The sequence below is a fragment of the Opisthocomus hoazin genome, chromosome 8 (assembly GCF_030867145.1).
Source record: "Opisthocomus hoazin isolate bOpiHoa1 chromosome 8, bOpiHoa1.hap1, whole genome shotgun sequence".
NCBI classification, from domain to species: domain Eukaryota; kingdom Metazoa; phylum Chordata; class Aves; order Opisthocomiformes; family Opisthocomidae; genus Opisthocomus; species Opisthocomus hoazin.
Window position 1 is genome coordinate 60,808,034 of NC_134421.1, and position 25,072 is coordinate 60,833,105.

The 25,072-nt window shown below is 40.0% G+C and overlaps 1 protein-coding gene across 1 annotated transcript in view; it reads left to right on the forward strand.

Annotated features, from left to right (window-relative positions):
* The first annotated feature begins 257 nt into the window (after positions 1 to 257).
* Positions 258 to 25,072, forward strand: part of PTPN12 (protein tyrosine phosphatase non-receptor type 12) — an 84,326-nt gene continuing 59,511 nt past the window's right edge. Inside the window, exon 1 of the mRNA XM_075428986.1 lies at positions 258 to 458. Within this exon, the coding sequence (XP_075285101.1) occupies positions 360 to 458 (99 nt within the window). The 5' untranslated portion in view covers positions 258 to 359. The remainder of the gene's footprint in view (positions 459 to 25,072) is intronic.

A 25,072-nucleotide genomic window follows, 5' to 3' on the forward strand; every position in this document is an offset into this window, starting at 1 on the left:
AGGCGGGGGCGGGCTGGTTCCCGAGGAGGGGCGGGCGTAGGAAATGCCGGCGGAGCCGGAGCCGCGCCTGCGCGGGGGGAGGGGGCGGGGGCTCCGTCGTGTCCCTGTGTCGGCGGCGGCGCCCAGGGAGGGTCGGGCGGAGGGAGGGGAGGATGGAGCGGGCGGCCGGGCGGCCGTGAGCGGGGTGGGGAGCCGCGCCAACAGGCCGCGGGGCAGGCCCGGGGCTGGGCGAGGCGAGCCGGGGACGGGAAGGGAAGGGAAGGCAGCGCAGCGCAGCCGGGTGACGGGCTCCTACGGCGGAGAGCGGGCGGGCGGCCGGGGCTGTGGCTGCCGCTCCGCGGGGCGGGCGGCCGGGCAGGATGAGCCAGGAGGAGATCCTGAGGAAATTCATTAAACGAGTCCAGGCCATGAAGGACACGGACCACAATGGGGAGGACAACTTCGCCAGCGACTTCATGGTGAGGGGCGGCGGCGCGGCGGGGCGGGGGGGCACGGCTCTTGCCTCCCTGCGCGGCGGGGGGGCCGAGGTGCCGGGCTGCCCCCGGAGCCCCTTCCGGCTTTATAAGGCGGGGGGGGGCGGCGTTGAGGGGAGCCGGGGAGCATCGCTTCCTGGGGAGCCACCGGCTATTGTGTAGCCCCGAAGCTCGGCCGGCTCCCCCGTGCTCCCCACCACTTTGTGAGCTCGGGGCGGGGGGGGGGTGTGTGTGTGGAAGGTGGCCGCCTTCATTCACCCTTCTTCCTGCCCCCGCCGCCCGGGGACGTCTGTCACCGTAGCCCCCTGCCCCGGCCCCGCTGTGCCCCCGGGGAGATGGTGGGTGAGCGGCTGAGGCAAAATCAAACGGGAGCCTCTTCCCCCCCGCCCTGCCTTCCTCCCCTGGGTCCGGGGGGGGCTGGTAGAGCTCCCGCTCCCTCGCAGCCCCCTCTCTCGCCCCGCTGTGCAGTGTCACCGGGGGGTAACCGGGCGCTCCTCCCCCCCCCCGCGTTATCTGCCCCTGTAGCCGCCTCTGCTCGAGGCTTCGCCGCTTCCCGCGGGGATGCGCTAAGCGCGGCGAGCAGTCCCCGGGGGAACGTTCATCTTCCCTTCCCGATCATCTCCTGGCGCTCCCATCCCCCACGGCAGCCCTGCCCTGGTCCCCCGGCCTTTCTCCTTCCAGAGCCGTTCACCGCCGGCCCTGGGTTAACCTGCGTGCTGGGGGGGAGAGTTGGTGGGAGAGTTGGCTCGTTCCCTGGTTTATTTTAGCTGTTTAATCGGGCTGTTAACATGTTTGAGGGGATTTATCTTTTGAATAGACGGTCTGAGCTGTGAACGATAATCTTGATTGGGCAGATGTCACTGGCACTTTTCAGATATTGTTTAAACGCTTAATATCAAAACACAGCGTGAGGAGCTGGTTAGCAATCTCTGTATACATCGATCTTGGTAGCTGGTTTTATTATCCGGCGCTATTTGGGATAAACCCCATTTAAGCTGCCTTTGCTAGTGGTCTGGGAACAACAACAACAGCAGCAAAAAATCTCGATGTAAATGTGGCATCAGGGATTGCCTGCAATGTGGGGAGGAGGCCGCGGGCGTTGCGCAAGGCAGAGGGGCCTTGGGAGCACAGGCAGGTCCAGGGGTGGAAGAGGAAGCGGGGTGGACTTTGGGAAGTAAGGAGTGCATCCAGGGTGGGGTGGGAGCCCGTGGGAAATCGGCCACGCACTTTGGGCAGGATTTTGCAAATACTGAAAGTATGCTGCCGAAACATCTGAGCGTGTGGGAAAGGAAGAGAGAAATATGTAAAATGAAGCATGGCGTTGGAGTGATGGGACGCTTCTAAATCTGTTTTGCTGCATAGAGCATCTCTGCATGAGGATTTAAAGGTTAAATACTTTGACAGAACCGTTTCATTAAGTGGGAGTTTTAGTAATACAGTTGCTGTTAAACACAAACTGATGTCTTGTACTGATGAATCGGTCTTGTAACATGTACTTTGCAGAGAGGGTGTCCTAGACTAGCGGGAAATGCGGGATTTTTTTTAATACCCTTTCTGTTAAATCCTTTGTACTAGATCTCCTAACCCACTTCTGCCATTTCATATCTGATAAATAGCCAAATGTTTTATCATTGTTATAATTGAAAGGTACACAGTAGTTTTGTCATCCTTTCTTCTAAGTAGTAGCACCTCTGCATGGAAAAACAGTGGTTTTTTTCAATTTCTCTATTTGACAGCGTGTTGTTTCTATAGCTTTCAACTGTATAGTCAGTAAGCTTTCCTATTGCTTTCATAGAGCAGCAGGGAAATAGAATGCTGCTAAAAAATGGGGAAACAGGGTTGTAGGAACTAGCTGGCAGGGCATTTCAGGAGAAAGGCTTGTTACCTGAAACGGTGTTAAATGTTTTGGAAAGAATTGGAATCCAGATTTCCTTTGTGCTATTAACACTTTCTATTTCAAACTTTCATATTTGATTTTTGCATAATAAATTATAGGAAAGTCAGGAAACTAGAATGCTGATCTTTGGTCTTCGTATTCACATTAGTCTCAATGTTTACCTCCACGTACTAAAGCAGATATAGATTACTATGGCGACGGTAATCAAAATTATGGATTTATTTAATTTTTCACTATGAACACTTTGGAGTATTTTGTTGTTTTTTTGGATGTGTGTTTTGGTGTATTTTTTTTCTAACAGCCATGTTTAGATGCTCTTTAAAATCATTGAAAAGGGAGAAGAAAAGAGGTGGAGGGGGTTTCGCTTCGGTAGACATTTTTCAGGGGGGAGGGAGGAAGTTATATTTTCTCCTTTAAGTGCAGGATGTAGCGTTGCTGCTAAGCAGTGGCAAATTTGTGGAATAGGAATTGTTGTTAGTCATCGTTTCATTTCCAAGTCAAAATGGAATCTAAAAATAGGAATGGAATAGCGGGTGAATGGAATTGAAAACAATTCTTTATTTTCACATCTTTATTGCCTTTGAATATGTTGAGTAATAAGCTTACAGAATTACATTTAGGCCTGAGTGAATGACCTAAAAGTACTTGACAGATGCCAGGGAGTGCTGGAAGACAGGGTAGAGAATCTGGAGTTATGCGCAGGTAGACTGATTAGTTGGGCTGAGTGTTACTGAAAGTCCAGAGTGTAGATGACTGTGACTGCTATTTAATAATGCTGTTGGCATGCCTGAAAATCTGTTCTGCTTGGAAGGTGAGAAGTTGATCATCCCCCCTCCCCTCCTGCTTACAAGATAAATTGTATAACCTGGGCACCAACAGTAAGTTTGTCACTGGAACTCAAATGTATTTAATTTTAATTAGTTTGCACTAGAAAGTAAGCAGGATGACTTAGTAAATCACTTCATTACTACGAGTGTGCACAATTAGGTTTAAATGAAGCAGATAGTTTGATAACAATATGGGCTTGCCTGTGCATTTTGCCAGTAAGCACCTGAGGATATAGAGGCAAGAGGACCTTTTCCTAAAATAGCGTAGGTTAGGATTTTATACTAGTATGGTTACAATACATCCAAGAGTATACTTTGTTTTCTGCTGACATTGCTATTTGAGTAAAAGGAAGTAAGTGTGGATTGTTTCCTCTTGTATGCATACAACCAGCCTGGTCTAGATTCTGATTTTCTATAATGAACATGTTTTACATCAGTCAAGGGTTGAACGTCAAATCTCCATATAGAGGTAAAGAAAACAGTTTTTCTAGATTTTAGAAAGATCTTGATATTTTTTGCTGATTTTTATTTCATTTATCCACAGCTAACATGCTTTTGTTTTCTTATGCGATAGTCTTAACAAAAGCATTCTGATACTCTTGTTTCTATGTTTATCTGATGTAGGTTGCCATTGCTATAGGAGAACTGGAATATGAATGGTGTAAAGCTTTACCTTAAAAAATCAGATGTTATGTTTCAAATGTTTTGTGGTATGTGACAATCTTGCTTAATCTTTTGGGTTATATCTCTGGTTAATCTGTTGTCATGGAACACAGAGAATGGCTGAAAGCTTTTGTGGTTTTTGCAGCGTGTACTGTGTAGGGGACCCTCAGCTGTCATTTGAAGGTAGTGGTGTCAAAATGATCCTGTCTTAGATCGTCAATCTAAATAATACAGATTTTTAACAACTTTGCTAAGGAGTTACTAGGTACCTACATTTGGTCTCATATCTTTTTATACCTTTCATTCAGCGGGACACTGGTAACTAATTCAAGCAACTGAATATTGTGTGTCTGTGTTCTGTTCAATCTATCTAAGATAAAACTCTTAAAGTTCTTCACTACTTCCAAACCTATGTGTCTGCGTTCTGAAGTATGAAAGTGGATTTGAATGGGTCATTCTAGGTAGGTACCAAAAAGGTAGTCTGTATGCTTTTAACCTCTTGATAATTTTATTTTCAAAGTCTTGATTTCTAAGTACTTCTACCTCATTGTTCTGTGAAAATCGTGTTTAAAAAAAAAGGAGGTGGAATGTATGTGACTTCTAAAGATAAAAGCTAAGATGATTGTATGCAGTTCTATGACAGATCTCACAAAACTTGCCTTCCCTGTTTTTTTTTTAAGATATTTAATCTTTTCAAAAAGACCTAAGACTACTAAAAATGAATTAGTAACCTAGACTATTCTAAATCACTGATCAAGACTAAGATATGTAGTGAAGGTCCATGTACTAATGGCAATTGTGACATTGATTTTGTTCTAATTCCTGTACATTGTGAAATAGCATTAAAGATATCACAAATACTGTATTCAACCATAGCCATAGCACATGAGAAACACCCTTCTTAAAAGCTTGTCTGTGTATTAATGTGCATTTGTGTAAACCTTTCTGATTTGAATACCATTAATGCAACTCTTGAGTATCTGTAAAGATATTTTTCAAATTTAGAAGGCAAGCATATAATCTGGAAACTTAGTGAAGAAAGATAAGGGTATTATATCTCTCTGCATTACCATTTTTAAGTTTTAAAAAAACCCTATATACATTTTTGGAAACTATGTTTTGTAGTATTTATTTACTTAATGGGTTTCATGCTTGTAGCATAAGTTTGGAACATGAACTCTCAACTTATGCGTTGTCATATACGTTTTAAAATACGTGGTGTCTTTTCAAGAGAAGTAATTTTTATCTTTTAAGGCTAAACTATGAAAAACACTTTGGTAGAATCAACTAGATGGTAAACTTCTGTGAAACTTAAAAAAAAAAAAGATTTAATTGTTATAAATAGAAGTTTGGATGAAATTCTTGTGAATTGGGGGCTTTTGAATGAACATCAACAGTTCCGAGTGCTTCTCTTCCCTTAAGTGTGATAGAAAAAGTGATTGCCTTGGGGAAAGTGGCCAATAAGTATGTTGTGCAGCTGATCTGTTATAAGAAGCTCTGCTCTTACAGATGTGTTAATAAGTCATAGACAACTATCACTTTAGATACGCTTTGAGCCTTTTTATAATTTCTGAGTAAAAAGTGGGTCTGTAACTACTCATCTTCCATCTTGTGCTCTAATTTAAGTGTTAATGTATTTTTGAAGTTTTATTTGCCTTAACTGTGTTTCAGCTAGATGCTGTTAATTTGACTGGGGGGCCACACCCCAACAGATCAGATCACTGTGAGCAGGGATGGTCATCTGGGCTGTTCAGAAAGCTTCGTTTATGTAGACTACAGGTGGTTGGAGCAATATGACTGAATGATAATTTCAGTAACACTTAACCTCAGAGGCTTATGAATTTTTGTGAAATAATGTTCCTTAAATGTTATACAAAAATACAGCTTTCTGTGAACAACAATTCAGTTTAAATATTCAGCTTTTTTCTCCCCTTTTGAGGAAATGAGTGCTATTCCTGTTTTTTCAAAGATGCCGTTCTGAATTTTCATTGGGGCAGTTGAATACAACCACAAAGCTGCTGTAGTGACCATGGGGTATAAGAACTTGCAAACTGCCTAAAATCGCAGTAGCTCTTTTGGGCAAATGAAACTAAATAAGTCAGTTGGACAATGCTCTGGGTTGTGTCAAATAGCTTGCGTGGTAGTAAGTTCAGTTTGCTTAGCCTCTGAAGACAGCAGTGTGTGACTTTGCTGTTCTCACGGAGTAAGGGGTTGTGTACTGATTTTGCTGAATATTATAAAATTGTTCAAGAAGAGCAAAAGGTAATCTTGACCTTGCCCCTCATGGCATACTATGCGTGCTCCAAATAAATTAAATAGCATGTGAAATACATACTTTGCTTTTATTCTGATCTCAATCCTACAGTGCCTTTGGCTGTATATAGTTATACATAAATACACATAGATAAGTATCTATAGATAGGTACCTAAAGAACTCTATATAGATATGTCTCATGTAACTATAGTTCATCGACGCTAGACCCTAATCTGTAGTTCTGTAGATCTAAGTACATGCAGAGATGTATGCAAATACATGTATATGTATATATCTGGATGTATGTCTGTATACTACTCTGCGTATGTTTGACTGATTGCTATAGTAAGAAATTCTTGGTTTGAAGTGTACATAATTTGCTTTAAAACTGCAATAGGTTCAGGATTTTTTTCCTTTAATTATTACAGCTAAAGAGAAGTTATGAGCTTGGCAAGCAGGGAAAGGTTAATCTGAATATCTGCATATCTAATGTGTATATGTTTGCTAATAGTAAGTACAATAAAAGTCTAAGGCTTTTTAAATTCATCTTCAAGCCATTGACTTGTAATAAACAGATATCCTGTTTGATTTTGTTCACTGTTGCCATTTAAGATGTGTGGATTTTGTGTTGTGTGCTGCTACAGTTGTACTGTATTATGCTTACTAGATAGGAAATTTTGCCATAGAGAAAATAGTAATGCACTTGTTAGTGTTGGGAAAAGACGAAACTCTAGTAGTACCTTGAGTGCACATTTGTAGAATTGAAATCAGAAGCTAGATGATGTTTTTCTTCTTGGTCTTATAAAACAGCTTTCATTTAGGGAGAGGCGTCAGTGTTAAAGGTCAGATATGCAGTTGAGTAAAGTGTGAGTTAATTGGCTAGAGCAGAAGCTCTTTGTGCCCTTAGGAAGTGCGGTGTTTGCATCCTGGTGTTTTCCTCAGGCTGTTGTACTCCACAATTGCTACAGTTATTGCCAGTGCAGGCTGGGATAGTTCAGCTGTGTATATTTGCCCTGAATGAAGCATGGATATGCATTTCTATTTCTGTTAACTAGCATGGGAATGTTGCAAAGAGATTAAGCTCTTTGTTTTCCTGCTTCATGTGACAAAAAAACTTGCCAATGTAAACCTGACTCCTGAATTACTTGTTGCAATTTGAACAGTCAGAACGTGTTCATGGAAGGAGAGCACTCTGGTACAGCTGCTGAGTTTTTGATCCAGAACTGGGAGCCCCAGAGAGCAGCCATATTGTTGGAGGACTGTCTGGAGTCCCTCTGCGTCTTCAGGAAACATTGTGTTCAGACCCAATACCGCTGAGACGGGTAGGGAAGATGAGAGTGCAATAGCAAGCTGAGGAAAGAGTTGTAAGAGGAGAGAAGAGCACGGTGGAGTCTGTCAGACTTTAGGGCAACTGTTCTGGGTTGAGAACCGTTGTTTTAAAGTATGTTTGAACACTGATGTCAGGATGTTTCAGTCACTGTGAGATTTGCATAGAAAAGTTATGAGGGCCTTGTTCTAGCTACCCTTTTGCCATCAGCTTCAGAATGAAAAAAAATCTTACACAGCTAGAAAGATGAAGTAGAGAAATAAGTTTCCCAAAAAGGTTCCTGATAAAGAGGTATAAATGGATGACCTAGTTTGGTTGACCTAATTTTTCCTCCTATCTATCCTCCCACAAACTGATACTTTTAATTACTTTAAAAGATTATTTTATTGGTGGTAATCAATTTATGGGAAGACTTAAAGGCAATATTGCTCTAATGGAAGTGTCTTTTGAAAGAAAGGCCTAGAATAATTGAATTATCAGCTGTAAAAAGCAGCAAGCTGATGTAGCCAGTTGCTTCAGTGGGGGAAAATACCCAGCTATTATGAGAGGACTGAAGCTATGAATGATGTTGCCTCATGGGCTAGATGTGTCATTAGGAACAAAAGCAAATAAGGGTACGTGTTTCATTCATTCAGATTTCTAGAAGGAAGCATCAGTAATTTTGAAGGAAATCCTACTGTGGTGCTTCTGACAGTTAAATTTTTAAAATTTATTTTATCTCTGAGCTCCGTTAGTCCACTAAAAAGAAGTGTATTGGCTGGTGTTATTAATGTGCCAAGGACAACTACATTAGCAGACTGAAAGTTGTAAGTGCAGTATGGATTGGTTGGCTTATTCCATTGTTAATTTGCTACTATTTGCAGAAATCCTAACATGGTTGTTAAGTGTTCGTAAGTGTATCCAGATACTTTAGGTTCCTTTCTCTTTGGAGGAAGGACTATACTCGTATTTTTTTTATATGTTGGAGAGCAGGCCTTGATTCTTAAACATTATTGAAATATATTAGTTTTAAGTGTATGAGCTATGAGTTTTGGTGTCTAAAGTCAGGGGCTGGAAAGCATCAGTCTCTAAGGGGAAGTTAATTTAGTAAAAACCATATTGCTTTAAAGAACATATGTACTACTTTAATCTCTTTTATTTAGTTACACTACTGAACTTCTAAATTTTAAACATTTTACATTAACTTCCTTCTTATGTAATCTTGTAAATTGTAGCTGGTTTTGTTTGTTTTTCTATTTTCTTTTTTTGTTTTGTTTTTAGAGTATAGTGGTGTCCTCTTGAACAATTTTGCACGTTGCTGCATTTGTCTCTCTTGCTGTTCATTCTTACTGCATCGTGTGGATAGTGTCTGCATTTTTGTTTTTCGTCTGAAAACAGGCAGATGTTTTGTACTCTTTGTGATCACAGGAAGAACAACTTCTGTGTGGATTGGTGAGATTGAGAGCAGTTCTTTCTTTGGTTCTGGAGAGGCAGAGGACTATCTTTCAGCTGTGCTACAGTGGGAACAAGGGCCAAGACTTCCTCCTGGACAGCTAATAAAGGACAATCAATGGGAGGCTGAAAAGGATGTGGTACATGAGTGGTATTGTCTCATCTTCCCATTTTTATTGCGGTTGGGCAGTTAGCACCTCTGCTGTCATTGCTATCTTTCATACCTCCTATAGGGTCAATATCATGGATGAGGAATCTTGTGCTGAGCTGGATGTCTGCAGCTGTTTAGACAAGGTTCTAGTTCATGCAGGTTTTGGCTGGACTTCAAAGGCCAGTAGGCATGGTTCCCAGCTACTCGCCACATTTGAGTTTCAAGGGGCTGTTGGTCCAGAATTTTAATATTTTCCATAGTTATATTATTTTTTTAATAGATGTTGTATTTCATTTATGTTAGTATGGCATTATTCCTCTGATAGTTCTTGGAGGATAGCTATCTTTGAACAACTGGATTCTCAATTTAAAGGATGCTATATGGGTTTCCTGTCTTTAAGTGTTCAAGGGACTTGCCACTGTAGATGGTGCATCATGCTGAAATGACTGATTGCTGTGGGAACTGCACCGCCCTTAAGAAGCCTGAGTGGTGTTCCACTGTCCTGAATGCTTCACTTCTTATTTGACACTCTAATGCATAGACCTGTGGTGAACAGTGTATTTTTTTTCCTCAAGGCACTCAGTGTTGTGGTAGCATATATAGTGTTTGGGTATAGCTTCCTCCTTTGTCAGATTTTCTTATTGGACTAGTTATCCAGTATGTGCACTGTCTTACTGCACAAAACTGAGAAATTAACATAGAACGCAGCACAAACAAAGAAAATCAAGTGATAGGAATGGTGCACTGCGCTTAGACTGTGGATAGGTTGGGTTTGTAAGTTGATGACTAGCTGCTCTGTGAGTAAAACTGATCATGGGGGTGCCTCAGTGGTAAATGTGTTGTGCCCTGCATTTTTGCAGTGCATAGCTGCTTTTTTTTTACTGCTTTTCCATGTGTAGAAAACAAGTCTTAATTCTTCCTTTATTTTCTGCTTAAATCTTTGCCTTCCCGCGTAGGAAGCAGGATTACGACTGGAAGATATGCTTTCATTATTAGTTACTCCCTCCTGTACATTCTGATAATTTTAGCAAATAGGTAATTGTTAATTGAAATGAATACAGTTGTCCAGTAGGAGCACTCAAGGGAATCATTTAGCCCAAAATAAAGCTAGAAAATGAAATGCTATTCTGGTGGGAAGGGCATATGTAGGTTAGTTTAACTGCTTCAAAAACCTGAGAATTCCCTCAGAAATGAATTAATTATAAATTGCCTATAGGGCAGCACCTCTGTTGCACAGACGGTTAAAGGAAGGAAATAGTCTCTCAGATAATGTGAGTCTCTCCAGATAGCTCTAAGTATTTGACAGTTTCTTCTAAGACTTCCATTTTTAGTAGTATAGGTGGTTACACAAAGCTGCGTTGATTTTTATTGTGACTGAATGAAAATGTAAAACTAATTTTAACTTGTGTAACTGTGTAAATGTTAATGGACATGTAGGGAACTGTATGTAAATGTTAATAGGGAAAAATGGCTGTGGTTGTAGGCAGATGGAAGGATCTTGGAAAATACTTCAAGCACTCACTGGAATTTGAGTAAAGAAATGTGTTGTTTTATGGATACTTTACTTTTCTGCTACATCTACTTCATGAAGAGCAGGCCCAGAAGGGAGAAATGTAACTTGCGTTGTTTCTTGTAACAGATTCTTGCCATAAAACTGGAACACAGGAGCTTTACACTTAGAGCTTTGCGCACCAGTCTTGTGTTTCAAACCGAATGTTCTGAAGTACGTTGTCATTAAGCTTATGTTGTTATGTCATTATGCCATATAGTCACACACACATTGGTTGCAACCTTTTATGCATTCCTTATGAACAGAAGAACTTTTCCAGAGGCTGTTCCATAGAACTGCTGTGGGAATTGCCCTGATACTCTGTAGTAACACTGCTCCAGTTGCTTCTTGAATTGATGGCAGATATTTTCTTAATATATTGATTAAGATTATTAAATTTGAGCTTTCATTTATTTTCTTTGGGTTTTAGTTACAGTGAAAATGCAGCCTACAAGTTGTTTAGGATGTCAACTTCATATTTTTTGTTGTTCTGAAAAGAACAGGTAGAAATTTGAAAACATGAAACTGTGGCAGAGAGAAGCCTAGTTGTATTCCTTGCAAATTACAGAAATCTATAGCTTGTTCATAAATTACTTAAATTGAGAGACCAATAACACTAAAAAAATGTGTATATCCTAAAGTCAGCAAGCTGTCACCATAAATCTATGTATAAACTGTGGTTTCCTGAAGGTATATCATATTTACTGCTAAAATGCTAGCTGATCTCCTAACTAATGCTAATATGGAATAGCCTGAATGAGAGCTTACCTTTGGTGCTTTGTACGTTATTAAACACTCCAGCATTTTTGATCCAAAGCTATAGCAACGTATCTTTCTGGCACAGCGTTTTGAAAAGCGCTAGCACTGCTTAGATTTGTGACTGTGTGAAAATGAAGGCAGCATCCTGTTGGTACAGTCCTACAGTGTACATAATAGACTTGCCTTCGTGTATTAATAGAAAAAATATTCCTTGTCTGTTAAAATAAGGCAATATGATCATCCAGTGAAGAAAGTATGTGCATATAAAAACCTCAGTGATGGTATTTTTAGCTCTTCTGGATGAAGATAACTTCCAGACGTATGAAGTGTTCATCAGGCCAGGACGTGTTTAGAAGTGAGAAAAGCAGCAATGAAGTAAAAAGCGAATTCAGTGCAGGGGTATAATTAAGTAGTAAACTGATTTATTTCTGGAAGGACAGTACCTTTGAACTAAACATGACCATGATTTTAGTCAGGTAAAGGATCTTGTATGACATGTCAGGGAGTCATTGGAACTGGCTTTAGTAAATAAAGGCAAAAAAGAGTTCCTTCTATTCTTGCATTGCCACATCCTTTTAGATTTTATGGGACCATTGTATTACCACTTCAAAAAACCTCCAGAACTCGATCCTGAAGTCAGGAGTTTCCTGAATCACGTACTGATTATGTACATTTTTCAGGTGGTGGTCCTTGCAAACTATTCCAAGATAAGTGATAGTAACACAGCAGACAATATTTACTTGTAAGATTTGTATGGGTGTTTTCCCCCTTTCCTTGTTAGCAGGTTCTTGCTAGTGTGGTATTGGAATTTAGCGTTAACTGGCAACAACTGAGAATGTGGAATGTTCTGTTGGTAGGAATGTAGCTTACTAGTTTTATGTGCTTGAACTGAAGATTTATTTGGATAGAGATCACAACTTTCCTTCCTACGGTAGGTCAGCTTAAGGGGTATATGATTGTCGTATTGTATGGAAAGTTAAGTATATAAAACCTTCTAATTTATAAACTGGGATTGAGAAAACCTCCAGAGAAAGTTGGGGTACTTTGCTTATGCAAGGTGTATTGTGAATTTTAAGGATATCTCAAATGCCATGGAGGAAGGATTTTTGCAGAGCAAAAGACTGAAGAAACACACTTACTTGTGTGGGCTTCTTTTCGCGTTTGTACTGCTGTCTTCTGATTTGTCTTTAGCTTGTTGGATCTAGCTTCTGGACATTGTATAAACAAGATACCTTTTAGGGATTCTGCATTTATGTCAGATGCTAGTTGAATCATCCCTGCAAAGTGTGTAGCTTTCTACTGGGTGTAGTACTTATGTCAGATCTTATGCAAATTGCAACATGTATTTTTTGATTCAACACGTATCAACTCAATCTATGTTGGATATTTTATTTTCATATTGCTTCTCTCTCTTTTTCTGTGTTTTTTTTTTTCTTTTTCTTTCTTCCCTCCCTTTTACTCCTGTGCTTGTGCTACCTGATCCCTGTACTACTAGAATGACTTCCTGATTTTTTTAAACCATCAGTTGTTACTGTTTTTCAAAGACAGAGGCCACTGCATGATGACTGGAAAACCAAGTGAAAAAGTTCAATACCTTTCTTCAACTTCTTTGCCTTGCTTTTAGACTGGAAGCTCTTCAGAAAAAGCAGTAGCTTTACAGAGGTTGTTATGGATATAATGAACTGAAGGCAAATGACTTTCTATAGTGTTGTTTGGTACGCTTTTAAGCCGTGCAAGCATTGATTGATTGATCGATTGTTGGGGTATAATAAGAGAGAAGGTATATGGGTGGATTTTTTGTTGAGGTTTTTGTTTTAGTTCAATGGTCAAAGTAGAACTGGCTTGGTCTATTTGAGTCTGGTTTTGAATTCAGAACAGAATAGCTTAGCTACACATTTTATTTGCTTTATTATCCTCTTAAAGAGAAAATTAAGTTTGCAAATGTTATCTAGCTCTGATAATCGGCATGTTTTAATCAGTAAAAATTGTAGAAGCATGTTAGCTCTGGACAATGGGACAACAAGCCTCAGAAGCAGGACAGTGAGTTTTGACCAGACTGGTTAAAAGCAACTGCAGGGACTGAAAGGGTTTCTCCAAAGCTGTGCTGAATGTAACAGCCTGTTTTCTCTGCCTGTCTGAAAGTTGGACTTTTTTGATTCTCTTTGGAAATTGTAAGTATTATAATGCACACTGTTTCTTATGAATTTTCATGTTATGGTTTGTTGACTTCACCAGGATTAATATCCCAGGGTTTGTACTGGACCAGGTAAGATTGCTTATGGATCCCTCTCTTCAAAAGAGGAACTGTGGTATTGAACTATTGTCTAAGCTTGGTTACTACAGAGATTCCTGGAGACCAAAGCCTAATCTGAGTGTCTTGAAGTGGTGAGTCCTGACAGCTACGCAGGATGCCGTCAATATTCAGAGAGAATAGCAGTGCAGTTTGCATTAGGGTCATGATGCAGTCTTCTGTCAAGTAGCGTGTACTTGAGCATTCTCCCATAATGTACTATTCCCCATAATGCATCTATAAGAAGCACTTGTGTCCTAATAAGATATTGTGATACTTCACTGCTCCCGTGAATGGATTCACTTTGGCTGTAGAGTATGCATTTCTGTATTTTGTGTTTTGAAGGCAGGACTTAGCCATGCTGTCTGTCTCATTGTATTACTTGTCATGCAGTTACTGTCTCTTCAGAACAAACGTGTATTCCTGTCTGGGCTTATTAGCATTAATAGCTGTTCTGGTTACCCAGTGGAATACTGATGCACACTTCTAGCAACTGGGAATGAGAAGGTGGTAGCCTTTAAGGAAAGGCACAATGCAAGGATTAAAGAGGGCATCGCTTCAGAAAAACGCTACTGTTCCTTGAAGTCAAACTGCAGCAGACATTGGGGTTGAGGTTAAACTTAACTGATGCGTTGAAAATAAATTGTGATCTTTTAAAGTTTTTGATTTTGTTTGGAATGCTGCCACTTCCATCAAGGGAAAATAAGATTGAGAAACTTGGTTTGTGTCCTACTTAAAATTGTGTGTTTAAATAGCTCTCTTTTTAGTAAGCGCGAGAAGTTCTGATATTTGGAAAGGGTCATTGTTTCTCCCTAATCCAAACTGTGTGCAATATCTAGCCTGTTTCCTAGCTAGAAATATTGCAATAGGCAGTCTTCCACATCTGCAGGAGTTTGAAGGTTTGTTTTCTTCTGACTAAAGGCATATCTGTTTCCACAATGAAAAGAAAGTCATGTAGTTGTCATGGCTGTAAGCAGCAGTACAACCTGTTCCTTTTAAGTTGTTCAGTGCTATGTAGCCTCACTTTCCCAGTTTTTTTTCTTGTATAAAAAAGAAACCCACACTTTACTTGCTTTTAGTGTTTGCTATCTTACTTTGTAAAATTTTAGATTTCATGCTTTCTTACCTAGCCTTTCCCAAGAGTGGCTTTTGTAGATCTGAGGAAGTAAGTTTGGTAATGCAACTTTCTTAATTTGCTGTATTTCATCTACTTATTTTGTCATTTTGAAGAGCTGTGACTAGTGGTTTCACAAACATTTCCATTATCTATAAGTGTAATTAAGTGTCAGTTCTCCCACTTTAGAGCTGTAAGTTCAATACTTGGTAAAATGCTATAAAGTGTAATTGTTCTTGAGGGAGGTGAAAAAAACATCTTGATGAAGAAGGAAGCAGTGAAGAGTAAAAGTTAGGAGGAAGCTATTCAAAACCAGGAGGTTTTGTGAAGATTGTTGTGTTTAAGCGAGCTAAAACAGAGAGGTATTCATAGCTTATTTGTGTGCAGGTTAGCAGCCTGCTGCTCTCTCTGTGAGAGGTGTATGTTGAGCAATATACTCAGTTGTAAGAGGCAGTAAAAATGTGGAAGAACTTCTGCTTGTGCCAGGAACTGTCACCAGCATTTTACAGTCACAGGCCTGACTCTGGAGCATCTCATAGAGTCACCTTGTTAATTCTGTGGCTTTGCTGAAGTGATTTCCGGTTTTCCAGAATTAGAATGTGAATTTGACCGCAACTGTAGTATTTTCTCAGACTTTTTTTTAATGTATCTGTAAACAGAGAAAAGAGGAATACTTCATTTAGCGTTGAGCAACTTTCCTGTTCCTAGATGGGCAAGCGTGGGCTGCAGCCAATGTCAGTAGCAAGTTACTCTAAAGACAGCATTTGCTATGATATGAGGAAGGAATAGCAATAAAGGAGATCAGTGGCTTAGGAAATAAGATTAAAGGAAACAGAATTGGAATAGAAGGCTGAGAGGTGGAAAACTTAAACTTGGTGCAATGGTTAAGTGATTGATACGTAAAGTCTCAATATGCAAATAGCTGTTGTCATTTAAGTTAACTATTGCCTCCTGTTATGGTTTTGCCTCAATTTGCAACAAAGAACCACACAGTTAGTCTCTTGCTCCTTCCCCCTCCCCAGTGGGATGTGGAGCAGAATCAGAAGGATAAAGGCTAAAACTCGTGGGCTGGGATGAGAACAGTTTAACAGAATGGCAAAGGGAGAAGAAAACAACAATCAGTAATACTGATAAAAAGCATATACAACATGCAATGTTCTCATTACCTGCTGCTCAGCTGCTCCTGAGTAGCAAAAGCCCCTCCTTCAGCCAGGTCCCCACTTAAATACTGAGCATGACAGCACATGGTAGAGAATATCCCATTTGACTGGCTGTTTGGGTCAGCCCAACCAGCTGCTTCTGAAAATTAACTCTATCCCAGCTGAACCCAGGACATTATCCACCCCTTATTCTATACCATCTATGTCATGCCCAGGGTCCACACTTTACTGTCACTTCTGGTTTTATACGCTTAGGGTTATAACTGCAGGGAAACTTTTTTAAAAATTTGAAGTATGTGAGAGCTGCATCCAAAGTGGTTACTTGCCTTTCCCTAAAAGATGGAAAGGCCTAGAATCTACTTTTGCTGCTTTATAATTTTTTTGCCAATTTCTTAAAATAAGAAGCTTGTGATTTTCATCAATCCCACTAATTAGCATTTGTAACTTACAGGGTTTTGATGGTATCTATTTATTTAAGTACATAATTATTAAATTACAGTTAATAAACCACTAAAGAAATATTAATTTGTAAAGATTGCTTGTATGCTAAGGGGATAGGTTTGTTACTTGAACACAGTAAATTAGTTGAATATTAATTTTAATTGTGGTGTTTGGGGCAAAGGAATAATATGAATGAGATTGTCTAATGCTGTCTGGAAAATGTCTCAAAATGTTATACACGTCTTTAGTTCTATTTTTTTAGCGGTGTTAAAATTGGAATCTGCCACACATGGTATGGTAGGTGTATTTGTAACTGGGGGAAAGGTGAGTAGCTGAACCTACCGAGCAGTTACATCAGTGCTCAGTACACCTGCATTGGACCAACCAATAGTGGCAGCGTGGTGGGTGAAGATACGGTGTAAATAAGACTTGGAGGAAATGTTGCCAGAGTTACAATTTGGCCAGGATGCTCCCCTTACGGACTTTGTTGCTGTTAAAGGACCACTTATTCATTAAATTTATCAATGTGATTACCTTGGAAAGAGATGGGCCAGAAAGCACAATATTCTTGTAGTGCATATGTGCACACGGGAAGAAAAACCTGGAGTTATTTCTGTTTTGAGGGCAGTCTTCTTGAGATTGCTTTGGCTTGACAGTGTAAGAGCAAACAGGTAAAACTATCTGAGACTTGCTCAGGCAAATAGGAGCTAGGTAGAAGACAGACAGTTCCTTAAAAACAGTTCCTTAAAAATTGGTTATGGAGCAATGAATTGTTAAAGTGATCATAACTACAAATGCGGCGTTTGGGACAAAGCAATAACATGAATGAGATTGTATTGCGCTGTCTGAAAAGGATAAAAAATAAAATCTCCTGTACATGGTGCAATAGGTATATTTTTAACTGGGAAGGAAGATGGGTAGGTAAACTTTAAGATCACATGATACTATATGGTTTCTTCAGTACATAAAAAATGCTGTAATGTGTAAAATCAGATGTACACCTAGTCTAATCCTTTGTTCCGACTGGTGGCTACTGAGAGGAAGAATGTAAGAAATGACAGAGGCATTCTCCCAGTTTCTCTCAGTGTCAGACTCCGAGCAGAAGCTCCCAGACTGTGTACGCAGTAGTAGCAGGTTGACGATCACAGGACACCAAGACCCAGAGTAGCTGCAGGTACTGCTACCTGGCACATTTAAACAGGCCTTGTGCTGCTTGCGAATGTGTTACTTTTTTAGCTCTGTATAATTTCCTTTCATTCAACTTCCTTATTTTTTTTTTTCTAAGTTCCTATTTCTAAAGGAAAAAGTTGCGGTGAATTTTTTTTAGCCTTTTCCGATCTGGCAAGGATACCAGATACAAGTATGCAGTAACTATAAGTGGTTCTTCAGGATCTGGCTAAAGACACAGCTCCAGTGCTTGCTCAAATCCACTTCAAGGCATTTTTCTTGCTGGGAGATCGAGTGAGAGAGCTCTCTGGCAAATTGGTCTGATATCCTTAAAAAGAAAGAAATCTATACTTTGTACCCCATCCAAAATTCTTAATTTCTTATTTTTCAGCTTCATAACCATCCCAGTCTCCTCCACAAGAACCACCAGATCTCTTGTGTGTGCTACCACTACCGTGATTACACCCTTGATAGTATAGGTCTTATACAATTCTGGGTACATTAAAAAATGTTATAGAAACTTCGCTTGATTTTTTCACCTTCCTTTTGTTTGTCTGCTTTTGTAATGCATGATGCTGCTGCCTCGCTGTCATGCCCTTGCCCCTCAGTCCTCCATAATTTGTAGGGTGACATTAGTTTCCCAGTATGTAGTCCTACCATCAAGATTAAGATTGCTTTTATATCAGTATTCTCCTTTTAGACTCAAATTTAGACACTCCTGGAGTGGTCAGGCTGTTGAACTAGATGAACGTTGTAGGTTCCTTCCAACTGAAATTTTCTAAATTGGTAGTTTATCTTCATATCTAGATTTTGTGCAGCTGAATAGTAACACCTACCCATTTCTTCCTGCAACAAACACTTAAGAATCTTAGAATCATTAAGGTTGGAAAAGACCTCTAAGATCATGAAGTCCAACCGTCGACCCAACACCACTGTGTCTACTAAACCATGTCCTGAAGTGCCATATCTACATGTCTTTTGAACACCTCCAGGGATGGGGACTCCACCACTTCCCTGGGCAGCCTGTTCCGATACCTGATCACTCTTTCAGTGAAGAAATTTTTCCCAGTATCCAGTCTGAACCTTCCCTGATGCAACTTGATGCCATTAATGTGCCTGAACTTTGATTTCTGCTCAGTCCTTTATTTAAGGTGTGGTGTTTTCATGCCTATCACAGAGGGTTTCACACTGTGCTGTAATAATTTATTCTATTGCTTCTGAGTCGAAGCCTCTTTAGGCCTGATTGAATTGTGGTAGGGGTAAAGCCCATTCTTGTGTCTAGGTTTTTTTTTTGTTCCAAAGTGTTGTTTTGCATTTTGGGGTATTTTAGGAAATACGAAACAGAAATACCTTTATCTTGCACCCTTTTTATCACCCATTTTCAGCACGCCGTAATATCTGTTGATCAATGTGCTGTACATTTAATCAGTAATGTTGCATGAAACAGCTCTTAGTCTTCAGCCTTACTGGCTAAACGTTTTGTGTAGGCCTATATTTGTTTTGTGTCCCTTATCCACCAATGTTACTGTTGCTGGCTGCAGCTGTTGTGGCCCAGGTGATGGCCAGGGATGCCCCTTGGGGATGTCCCCCTTTAGGGTTGACCTGATGACCGGGGGCTCCCAGCTGCCGCCCCTGCCGCGGGGGTCCCCAGGGGTCCCCTACCCGAGGGGACACTGACACCTAGTGGATGGGTGCCACAGGCACAGGGCAGGCAACCCGCTGTGCCTTCAGGCTGCTGCACTCTTACCTAGAGCTTCCTTTAGTTTAGATCCTCCTCCTCGTTTGAATGAAGAAGGCGGGGGCGGGGGGGGGAGGGGAGGGAAGCTTAGCCAGTTTTGTGTAAGTACTTCTAGGCTTTAAGGGTTAAGGCTTGTGCGGTCAAACTAGTTGTTTTTTGTTGCCGGTGGTGTTTTCTTTTGCTCAGTCAAGTTTATAACAAATCAATTTAAGACATTGCGCCCTGCAGTTGACCTCCCAGCCTGCGAAGAAGGTGAGGTACCTGTGTAGCACAGCGAGAAGAGGCAGATGTTCGGCCTCTCGCCTGAGACACACAGTGCCTCTAAGTTGCCTTCGATTCTGGGCCCATTCATTCAATGAAGCTTAAAACCTAATAACACGTGGTAGCATTGCTTTGCAGCTTGTCTCCCACATCTGTTAGTTTAACTGGGAACCAAGTAGCAGGAAGAATTTTAACAAAAACACAGTTTTTCCAGGAATGTTCCTAAGCACAGAACAGTGCTTAGAAATCAGACTTTCTGAAGCTGTGCACCAGAATGGTTTATCAAAGAAAATAAACACTACATAAAACTTAAAAGTTTAATAAGTAAACATGGCGTCTTCTGCTATCAGAGACAGTTGACATGGACTGAGTAAATCATTGTGTCTGAGCAGTTAACACCATTGCTGCAGATTATTGTTTGATCTCTGAGGGTCTAAGTCATTCTGCATTAGTGTTTGTTAAAAATGATGTCCTGGTTTTGGATTGGTTGACCATCTAATAACTTTCTAAATGAGATTAAAACAAGAGACAGCTTCAAGGCATTTAAATTATGGCTTAAAATCAAAAGAAGGCTTCTAGGCCCCATTCAGTGGTGGAGTCGTCAGATAAAGTGTAGGCTGACAGCGCGTAGAATGAAGGTGTTAGACTTAAATGTTTGGTGATGGTATTTAAGAAGGAAAATATTTCTTCCTTGTCCAGAGAAAACATTGATTTTTTTTTTTTTTTGCTGAAAGGGGCTAAGATTATTTTACTGTTTGCTAGCATTCTTTGATTACAGTGAAAGCATCCTCAAGTAAAACCAGACTACCACAACCAAAAACACTAACATAAAAATGAAATAATGTTTTATATGAAATAGCAGAAAATAAAACATGAAGGCTACTAACACTTGTGCTAAAGGGCACTTATGCAAGTAATAGGTAAAGTAGAATATGAATGTTTCTACCCTAAGAGGAAAATGCCAGTAATTTCAAGTTGAATCAGTTTGATTAATATCAGACCATGAAGTAAAATAAGAACATACATTCCACCAAAAAAGAAAAATCACAGCCTCAGCTGACCTGTTATTTTAATTTAGAAGAAAGAAGAAAAATAGCTTTTGTCTCCTGTTGTCTGTTGAGAATTTATATTGTCTCATCTCTAGAAATACCCCAGCGTGCTGGACTTACTACTGACTACAGCTTGTTTATTGGTAAATATCCTGTGTGTTTATTTCCTTGGTGGCTATTATAAACACGAGTTGTCACTTAGTTAATTTGTGATAATATGCAAGTGTGTCTCCGTCATTGTCAGCTTCTAGTATACAACTTAATTTGGCATTTTTTAAGTGTACTCTTGTTTCTGTTAACCTGAAAGGCTGTATGCTTGCTTTATGTGGTGTTCCCATCTTCCCCTCTTGTTGATTGTTTTCTAGCTTTGTCATCAAATGTCTATTTGGTGTGCTCTGCTTTTCATGAGAGTCATGAAAGAAAATGCCTGATTGGCCTGGGAAGCTTTTTGAGAAACTCCACTTCTGAAATCCCTCCAGTCAGATGATTTTTTTTTTCAATATTTTTCCTTGTAAAAACAGACTAAAGAGACTCTTGTCTTGCCTGAATTCTTGTAAAAATTCACATACTCTTCTTTTGAATTGGCACCATATCAAGTACTTGCTTGAAGCTCAGATTAGAACAGCTTCCTTTCCCAAGAAAGGAAGTGGAGTCTTATTACTTTGTCACTTATTCCACATAGATGAGAATTATAGATAAGAATCTTGAGACTGGATCTGAAGGTTTTCCTGTGCATTTCTGAAATACCTGGAAGTAAATCTATCATCCAGAACCTGGGGGTGCTGAATAAAGTTGTTTGTATTTTAGGCAGAAAAAACTTAATGAGAGTTTGCTATTGTTTACCAAACAAACTGTCTACTTCTATGTTCTGGATTGTAAATACTCAGCTTTTGAAAGTGATGACAGTTGAAGGTTATTTTAAATTTATCAGCAGCTTGATTGACAAGGCACTCGCCTGAACTAGATTCATTTTACAAGTTGACTTTTAGTACCTTTTTATTTGTTGAAATTTGGTGCTGTAGGAGGACTGTATTTCACAGTTAGCTGTGTGACACACATGGCCTGCAGGGTATAAATATCAGTGGGAGGCTACTTTAGAAACCTTTATGTGGTTGAGTGTATACTTCGTATGAGGTAAACGTTTCTCCGCTCTTCAAGATAGAAGAATTTCAGAAGTAGTTACATTACAAATGTAGATCCTGCAGACTGTTTCAAAATTAAAGTTTGACTTGCAGCTTTGGTGTTAAGGCAATAAAAGGTATAAAACTGCTTTATTTCAGAAGTATGAGGGATTTAGGTTGTCAACGCTGGTTTTAAGAGAGTACATATACAATGCATTTGTTACTTGACCCTTCAGTTTGATGCAGGCTTTTACGAGTCTTCAGAATTAAAAATTTCCTCTAAAATGTTCATGACTGAAGAAGGTTAAACTGCAAAGCATTTGATTAAAACAGTATTTTCATTTACTTTTTAGTAACTTCACTGTAGTATTCTTGTCCCTGGGTGTTTTAGTAAAATCATGATACAGGGCTGCACAAGAGGCAACTATTTCTTTTGCTAGTCACTTTTGGGTTTGCATGACCTGAATACCTGTGATTAAGGTTACCATGGAACTTGAAGTGTTAATAGTATGTCAAACAATGTATTTGAAATGGTGATATTCATGACAAATCACAGCCTTGTTTTTTTTTTTAACAAAATATGAGGGAAGTAAGAAACATTTTCTGTGTAAGCAGTAGTACTGTAAGATTGTAGAAGATGCTGCATATGTGCCTATGTTACTTTTGTAGAAGAGAATTGTATATGATAAAGCATGTGTGGAAAAGGTTTAAGGACTTTTTTTAAATTCAACAGAAGCAAACTAGATGGTAGAGTTTATATTTTTCGGGCATTTATCAGAGTTACTTCCAGCTCTTGGATGTTCAGCCATTAAAACAAAAACCTTAATGGAGAGAGATAATCTGAAATAATTCTTGTGGATAACTTACTTTCTAGGTTTGTTGTTTCTGTGCTAGCCATTGCTGCTAGTTTTGTCTGAGTCGTTGCTTTACAGCTCTTTATGCTGTAATGATGAGAATTTTGTTGGCTATTGCATTCTCTGTTCTATCTCTGTTTGAAAACATAATTGGTATAATCTGGTTGGAAAGTGTGTGCTTTTGCACTCCTGGAGACACATTTGTTAGGCAAAAATTGACAGATACTACAAAGAGAAACAATTAGAACACAATTCCTTTGCCGATCTATAAATACTGTGCTGGTTATTAGCTAGGTTTATTACAGTGGAGATCTTAGTACAAGTTTGTATCTTTAATGAGGCTACTTCTTTCTGGCTTTTAAAATGCTGTTGAACTTCGTCATAAATGGCCTCTTTATAACTAGCACATTCCTTGGCTTCCAGACACAGCCTCAAAGAAGGGGTGAGAATAGTTGTAAACATACTTTCTCCATTTGGTAGAAATGTATTTTCTGTTTGATACCTTCTCTTGCCCTTTGTATTCCCTTGTATACTCCCTGTGTATATGTTACTGCGTGGAAGTACTGATTCAATGCTTGTCAAAAGTTTTCTTTTTTGTATTTGTGTCTGGAAAGGTTTTAAACTGTGGTGTTTTGGAGGGGGACTAGTTGTTAAAACCTTGTGGGTGTTCTACTTCCCAATTATGAACTAATGTAACTGCATTAGCACTATCCTAATCTTGCCTGCTGAATAGTGGGGTTTCTAAACTACTGAAAATCTCTACAGATACTGTATTTCTATACAAGTTTCAAGCCTGCTTCTGAAAAAAAAAAAGTTAGACTTCTGATGAAAGATAGAACTGGCATATTTCTACTGGAATTGCTTACATATCCAATATCAACATATTTAACACTGATCTCATGTCATTGCATAGTGATTCAGCTGTATGCTAAAGGATGTCACATAACTGAATAGCTGAGAGGAACAGCACCTTTGAGTTGTAGAGGTGTTTCAGGAAGGTAATTTGGACCCAAAGCCAGATCTCAGTTGCAGTGTTTCTTGACTCCACAATCAGCTATGCCTTTTACCCAGAGCGGTTTTTAGGCTCCAGCTTTTCAGCTTAAAGTCATTTTCAGTGAAAGTCTTACAGGGCAGAATCTCTTTTTCAGAGAAATCACCAAGATGTAGCTGTTAAAAGGCTGTTTGGAAGGCAGGACATAAAAACTATAGCAGACCTTTTCAGTGTGTGTGTGTGCAGATTTATTAAAAGGCTTTAAGACCATTCTCCTGTGCCTGCCTTTATGGCAGCTTTGGTATTGGGGACCAGCAGGTATGAAATTCTAGTTTACTTCTGTTGGAGTGAAAGCTCAGTGTTTCCTGTTTCAGTTGCGGTGCTTTTTTTTTTTTTTTCACCTAATATGAATTGGGCTGAAAACAAACACTGACCTCAAGGAAATGTGTTCCAAGGCGTGGGAAAGGAGGAAGAGTTTTTGCATCTTGTGAAGGAAGAGGGAGAAGAACTTTGATTTTTTTTTTTTTTTTTTTTTTTTTTTTTTACTTTAGTGCTGAGCAGAAACAAAAGCAAGATATATTATCCGTGGAACTTAATGCCTCATTCCACACACTGTGAAGTCAAGAGCAAGGGGGTAGACTGTGGGGAGAAGAAAGTTTTGATAGTAGTAGATTATGAAGTTTCTCAGGGGGAAGTGACATGGCTAAACAAACTAATTATTCTTCAAAGACACAGGTGTAGAAACACAGAATCGTAGAAAGGTTTGGGTTGGAAGGGACCTTGAAGATCATCTAGTTTCAACCCCCCTGCCATAAGCAGGGACATCTTCCACTAGACCAGGTTGCTCAGAGCTCCATCCAACCTGGCTTTGAACACTGCCAGGGAGGGAGCAGCCACAGCTTCTGTGGGCAACCTGTGCCAGTGTTTCACCACCCTCCTGGTGAAGAATTTCTTCCTAATATCTAATCTAAATCTGCCCTCTTTTAGTTTAGAGCCGTTCCCTCTTGTCCTATCACCACACCCCCTTGTGAAAAGCCCCTCTCCATCCTTCCTGTAGGCCCCTTCAGGTACTGGAAGGCTGCTATAAGGTCTCCCTGGAGCCTTCTCTTCTCCAGGCTGAACAGTCCCAACTCCCTCAGCCTGTCTTCATAGGAGAGGTACTGCAGCCCTCTGATCATCTTCATGGCCCCTTCGTACCCAACTTCATTTGGCTGATACCAATTTATATCCTTATGCTGCTTATTTGTATGAATTGTACCAGATCTGCATTGGCTATACTGCTCTTCCCTTGAGTGATTGTCACAGGGTGCTTTTGACTGTTAAGGGTGTTGGGTATGTTAAGGTACAAGCACTGAAACCAGAGCGCCATAGAGTCATAATGAATGGTGACGGGGCCAGCCCCTCCTGTGACTCTGAAGAAAGCATTGCTTATGTTCCTTTAGCTGCCCAATTGTGCTGGAATAAAACCTCTTGCCTTTGCGGTGTTCTCTGCGGAAAAAGTCTCAACTTGCCTTTAGATAATTTCTTGTGTACTTCCATGGGCTCGTTCTGGAGA